Source organism: Poromitra crassiceps, assembly GCF_964638095.1.
Source record: "Poromitra crassiceps genome assembly, chromosome: 10".
Taxonomy (NCBI): Eukaryota; Metazoa; Chordata; class Actinopteri; order Beryciformes; family Melamphaidae; genus Poromitra; species Poromitra crassiceps.
In genome coordinates, this window is record NC_139631.1 from 18,536,920 (window position 1) to 18,543,784 (window position 6,865).

Below are 6,865 nucleotides of genomic sequence, written 5' to 3' on the forward strand. Positions count from 1 at the left end.
CACACACACACACACACACACACACACACACACACACACACGCCTTTAAACACTGCACAACCTTCTGGCTATCAGCACTACATTCCAAGGACTGTTTCTCCTCCTTAGAGAACAACAACAACCCTGCCCTGAGGTGCTTTAGCCACTGAACAAACCAAACTGCCTGGAACAAGCAGGACAGAGGAGAACAGACGGACCTATATGGATACGACAGGCTAGCACAATCCATAAGTCCTAGTCCAACATGTCAGCAGAACATATAGCCTAAGTACCCTTCTTAGTGCAAGTGCTGCCCACACACGCCACTGTAAGCCATGATCACAATATGTGTATGTATAGAAGGGGAGGGCGAAGGGGGGCAAGACCAAGCAGCCGATCATGAGACACACACAGCTAATATTACCCTCCAGGCCTGAGTTGCCATTCCATAGTAATCATTCAATCTAGTTGCATTGATCAGTTGATGGCCATTCTAAAAGGGCTAAGTCAACTTGTCCATCACTTACAGAACACCATAGTGATATTCAACAACAGCTACAACATCCAGATGGGCGGGCCTGGCACTGCGACTGTTACTTCATTATACTTTTGGTCAGAAGCCAAACAATCTCTTTAATTGCTGTAAAGTGTTTTGGCAAAGAAAGAAGCAATCTTGCTGCAGAAGAGTTTAAGAGAAGACCAACTGAAACTGAAGGTGTAATGATGAAAACACACGTGTTTTGTCTCTAAGCGATTACATTGGTAAGAAACTTAAGGGACCACACGAAGAAAAGGGTTTGGCACTGGCAGATTTCAAGGCTTACTGCTTAATGGAAGCAGGATTGTGACCGTTACACACACAGATAGTATTTAGGTTCCACACCAAATTTGAGTTTGAATATAAAATGAGAAATGTATTTGAATAAGCTGCATTTGCAGTTGTTTTGCCAATATTTAGACTGACAGACAATTCAACTACATTTCTGTGCTAACGCCCCCCCCCCCCCCCCCCCCCCGTCCAATGCATTGCAAATGTCTGTAAATAGACAAAAAAAAGATAGGCTATACATCTTCAAAAATCTTAAAACAACTCCTTGACCCTCATGCAACAAAATGCCTATATTCTAACGCATTTGTGGTTACGCCTACAAATGAGTCGTTGGATTGTTGAATCAATTCTATAGCCTACATTTAAAAAGAAAAAGAAAAAAGAAAACATGTGAGTAGGATACAAATTGACAGTTCAAACCCACATTTCGTCACGGATGATCTGAGAAAAACAGGCAAAACATTGTGGCTAACCAACTTCAGACTCACTTTTCATACACATGCCTTTCTACTGGATAGACAAGCACCTCTGGCTTCTTCTGACATTTACTTTTGACTAGCACAAAAACGACCATTTTAAGTCAATTGTGGCAAAATAAGTTTCTAAGAGCTATTTTACAGGATTGACATTGGTACCTTTAGATTTTGTGAAGTCAGATTCTTGTTTGGAAATAAACTGTAGGCTACGTAACATATAGTAGAAATGCTTATGGAACTAAAATGCCATTTGCTTACACAAAAACAACAGACAGTCAAAGGAACCAACATTACTGACATTCCTGTGCCTTATTATCTCTATGCCCCTTGGTACTTTCACCACACTAATCACCTGCCTTCACACCTGAGCACAATCATATTAACCAGCAAGTGATTAATGGCCTGCCTGGATTTGAGTTTAATAATCATATCAAACATATGGATCTGGCTTTTTTGTTAATCGAGCCAATTCAAACCCTAAACAATGTGTGGTCCAAAATTACGCAACACTGTTTCTGGTCAAGCAAACCAGTTTGGGGTCACAATGTAGCATTACATCCACACTGTAGCCGACCACCAAGATGGTCGATGTGTAGCCTAGCAGTTATAGTAACAGATGTAAACCCATACATTGCCTTCATGTTTAGGAGACAACATGGTTAAATAGCCTACATAAACTATTTGCGTCTAAACTGTGTGTGGTCTCCATAGCCAAGCCTGTTAGATAATTTCCTAATTAGTCCAACCTAACGACCAAGGTAGACTTAACCTACATATAAACAATGCATGATATAGGTGTCGAGTGAAAGATCTCTATAACTACCAGGCTGGTTAGACAAACCATCATGGCATGCGTAAAATCCACAGAACGATTTCTTTATCAATTAAATGCATTTTAGGCTACCATTTGAATAAAATCTGGGTAATCTGTTCAAATATGACAGCGATCAAATTAAGGAAGACCTTCCGCGCATTAATCTACACCGTGGTAAACAAATCACGGACCACAGTAGATTACAGAATAAAGAGAAAACGAGGTAAAGAGAGGAAAACATTTTCAACGTTTCTTGCAAGTGCTACGACGCACCGAGGTGGCTCCTTTCTCTCGCCTAATGTGCTCTGCCAGCCTGGTTATTATTTGGTAGAGTCGTGCTGTGGGGCATCTCCTCCACGCACAACGCCGATATCAAATTCACAACATTCGGAAAACAATTTACTTGCGGTTTCGAGCAGGAGCCTGGTTAAACTCATGCAAATAAAGTGGGATTTTTCGGTTTGCCAAGCAGGCTGGTAGAGCCGGAATAGGCACCAGCGGAACCCTTTTTTTGTTGGCACGCCGAGGAAAAAAAAACCATCGTAACACCGAAAAGCCTTGCGATCCTTTCAGCCATCGAGAAAAACGATCCGACCGAAACGGGCGTAAAACCTACCCAAATGCGCGTTCACAATTCATTTAAAATAAGAATAATTTCGTTTAAATACCTTATTACATCGGTAGGAGCGTTCTCAATTTACCATCCTCTTGCTCATCTCACAGCCTTCGGGACGCCATGTTGCAAGCTTATGACGTTAGGCTTCCTCACCCCTGACCCACATTTGAATAAGAACCAGCCCAGAGTGCAGCGGAGAAAACATCCCACTCCGGGAGGGTTTGGCCAGTTTCTCAGCCAACGATCATTGGCAACTTCACCTACCGGGTGTCAACCATAGAGAGACTAGTGAGAGGAATATATTCTGTTCAGACCCTGCTTTAGGCCTTCTGCCTGCGAGATCCAGCCATGGCCATACATACTGCTGAATGCAGATCCACACTGCAAAAAATGTCAATCTTAACATTCTCATGATTTAGGCTAGTACTGTAATAATGTGGATCAACCTCACACAAATTGCAAGAGAAACAAACTCTATGGATCCTCAATATGTTATGTTCTCAATGAGAGAGAAAAAGTCCAAATTAATGTTTGTGGGTAGAAAGTAGGCTGTTGAAAATACATAGGCTAAATATGACCCTACAAAAATATATTTTTTCAATTACAATAGTCTATGGGAGGACTGTTCAAACCATTCACTTTGAACTCTAACTACTCTTTCATACTTTAATCCATAGAAACTGGGAATCTTGTAACAGGCCCGGTATAAGGCTGTCACTCGGCCAATAAAATACAATTAGATGTAAGAAATCATTGAGAGACATTCACTTGCATTGGAAGCAACTGAAATTATATAACCCAACTTCACTGGTTTTAAGAAAAAATAGATTACTTGTTAGGATTGTAATTTTTTGCAGTGTAGGCTGTTTTTCTCTGCACCTCCTAGCTAGAAGAGCCTTCAATCAGCAGTAGGCTATGTAGGCTGTGTCTACAGTATAGTTAATGAATGCTTTTATTGCAAATTAACATCTAGCATCACCATGAGAACACTATTCCTCCTGCTCATTCAGAAAACCATGTTCATTTTAAGGCTATGACTATTAAGATAGGCTAATTGTTGTAATCAGTCTCAAAATATACACTTACACCAACACCAGTGTAGGCCTGGAATCTTGCCTACAATATATACGTGTGTTTTATTATGGTGTTTTGCGGGGCAAGAGGGCATATCGTGATATTGTCTGCTCTTCCGGGCTGAGCAGATGAGTCGAGGCATCAGCAGAAGAGCTTGTGGTTCATACAGTGGGCACCAGATGTGCGGAAGTGTGGAAATCTGGCTCCTCCCCTTAGCACAGAGTTAGCAGATAACCCATCCCAGCTCTCCGCCAATAGACGCAGTGTTGAGGCATAACTGTGATATGACCCTGAGGATGGTTTTAACAATGTGGCATTTGTAGGATCAATGGCGGGGTTAAATGTTTGATGCCATTATGCTGTTTTGGTAGGCAATTATGAACACAATTGTCCATTAATTGGCTTAAAGGTGAGGCACTAATGCGCTGCAGAAACACAGATTGTTCCAACCAGATTTGGGTTGCATGCTTTTGATGCGTCTATAGTGTCAGTTTCGTCTTCATGCGTTATGCGTATATGGTTCACATTCCACGGATATCTGAAGTTAGCCTGATGGCGCTGTGCCAAAGTACTCTTCTGACGCTCAGTGGTTGCTGTGGAAACTGCATCCCCCTCTGTGACGAAACACGGACGGAGATGCTGGGAGGCGAACTGCATCTCGACAGGTTTCTGCACCAACTCCTCCCAATTTAAGATCCCTTGTGAACAAGAACTAGCCTATGTTATCCTGAGCTTTACAATGATGCTATAAATATTTCACAGCAAAACTGAATATTAGCCCATAGGATGTTTTTGTAATATTGATACCGAATGAGATATAAAATACCATAAGATAAGGTCATAAACCCACTCATGACAGACACACCTTTAAAGAATATTAAAGTGTTTTTTCCCCGTTAAGCATCAATCACTGCTGCATATTGAAAGATGAATTAAGCAGGGTTATGAGTTATTCATTGAGTCTGTAGATCGACACACAAGCTGCTCTACCAGAGAAAGAGAATCATTTCATATTTTTTGTAATCTCTTTTTGCAACATCTTGGGGAAACTCTCTCCTTCTAAAACTTAAGAACAAATTAAACTTAAAAAGAGTAGTCTAATCAACAAGCAAACCATGATTCTTCACTTTGGGAAATGGGCTGGCTGTGAGACCATCACCGTCAAACCAATGATGATGAACATTTTCTTTTTTGTGAATGTAGTTATACTATTCAGGATGGCAAATTCCAAACAGATAGGCAGGGTCTATACTGATCCCAATTTTATTTGTAATTTCGTTTCTATCGGTGAGGCTATATATAATATGAACAGCAATTAAAATGGGAAGAAATCCACCAAACTCATGGAAAAACAACAACAGGAAACAATTTCGTTCAATGTGATTTCAGTAGGCATTTAGCATTATAATACTAAATAGGCCTATCAACGAAACAGTGGGAAAAAAAATCTGCGGTTGTTAAATGGCGCATTAAGTGTATAAAAGTTTATAACATTTCAAACAAACAACACTTCCATTTAGTCTCCATTAATTTAGTTACAGTTACCGTGTATTTAAGACTGAACTGACTTTGACGTCCAATCCGCCTTCAAGTGATCCACTATTTTAAGTCTTGGAGACCGTGGAGACCGGGTGTATGATGGGGCCAGGTCCTCTCAATCCAGGATTCATGCTTTGAGGAAGAAAATACATGTGCATAAGTGTCATATATACTCATGTCATTCTCAAATACACAACATTTAGCGCCTAAAACGGTTATTCTGGTGCAAAAACATGTGAGACTGGATTGTGCAACTTTCAGATAAAACAAATCAGTCGTGCGTAAAACGTGCGTAAAGTCGTGCGTAAAACCTTTGGAAATTGTCTTCTCTAAAACAATTCACCGTTATGAAAAGCATATGGAAAATATACAACAATTTGGCATAGTACCGTCGTCACCCTCTTACCTCCTTCTACAGCAGTGTCTCCACACGTGGGTGAACAGCGTCGCCCTGAGCGCAGCGCACCCTCTAATGTACAGAAGTGGGGTCAGGACAGCGTTAACTCGGGGCAAAATGCGAAGAGGGTCAGTGCCTTCATTCTTAAACGAATAACACGTTGAGCCAATAAAATTACACACTATAATATGAATGAATATGGGCAGCCACGCTGCTAGGAAAAACACGGCAACCACAACTATGAGATACACCGAGGAGCGCTTGCTGTCTCGGTCTGCAGAGGGCTCCCTTTGCAGCTGGAACTTTGCTATGAGAAACAGTCTAATATTCAAGCCTATCATTATGATCACTGTGAATATATTTCCCACGAACGTACCGATGCCCGTGACTCTTTTGGCTACCCCCACTGTGACCAGATTGTTGACGGCCACGATCATGAAAGCATAGACCCAGTAGGCAACGATCACCAGCAGGGTCCTGTTTCGGGTCATTCGCTGGGAATACTTGAAAGGCGCTGCGACCGCGTGGTACCTGTCAGCCTGCGCAGCCAGGATGGCCATATATGACAGCCCTAGAAACGTGGGTGCGATGTAGTAAGTTCTCGTGGGGGAGTTGTAGCTATCCCTCACGTCGAGAACCCCAACATAACAGTAAGACACGCCGGAGCAAATGTCACTGAAACACGTGCTCAGCATGTACATGAGGCGGTTCTCGCTGCGCAGCGCCTTGTTCAGCAAAATGGAGAGAAACACAGACGTGTTGAGGAAAATGATGGCTGCGGCCAGCGCGATGCTGAAGAGAAACATCAACACATTGCCAAAGCTGGTAAGAGGCAACACAGGCGACAGACCCAGGCTGTGGTTAGGCATCGGTGCAGAGAAAGGACGTGCGCGTCAAAGTGTTGAGGTGCGCATCGCTCAGACTGGAGCCCCGCACAGGACTACAGCTCTGACTGCACACCTGCGGGGTTTTATGTCTGCTCTGACAAATAGGGTGATGTTTATAGGTAGACGTCGACTGGGGTGACTTCAATTCCCAATCTAGCAGCTAGAGAAAAACATGAAACTCAGAGGTTGATGTCTTGGACTTAAAAGTAGCTGAATGAAGAACTTACCAAGTTTCATTATACTTTTAAAGTGTA

At 42.2% G+C, this 6,865-nt stretch overlaps 1 protein-coding gene across 1 annotated transcript; it reads right to left on the minus strand.

Moving 5' to 3' along the window:
• Nucleotides 1–5,729: 5,729 nt before the first annotated feature.
• Nucleotides 5,730–6,593, minus strand: LOC310783635 (uncharacterized protein; the record flags this gene model as incomplete). Its single annotated transcript, XM_083644542.1, has 1 exon — nucleotides 5,730–6,593. The coding sequence occupies one exon, from the start codon at nucleotides 6,591–6,593 to the stop codon at nucleotides 5,730–5,732; it is 864 nt and encodes a 287-aa protein (XP_083500668.1).
• Between the last annotated feature and the right edge of the window lie 272 nt (nucleotides 6,594–6,865).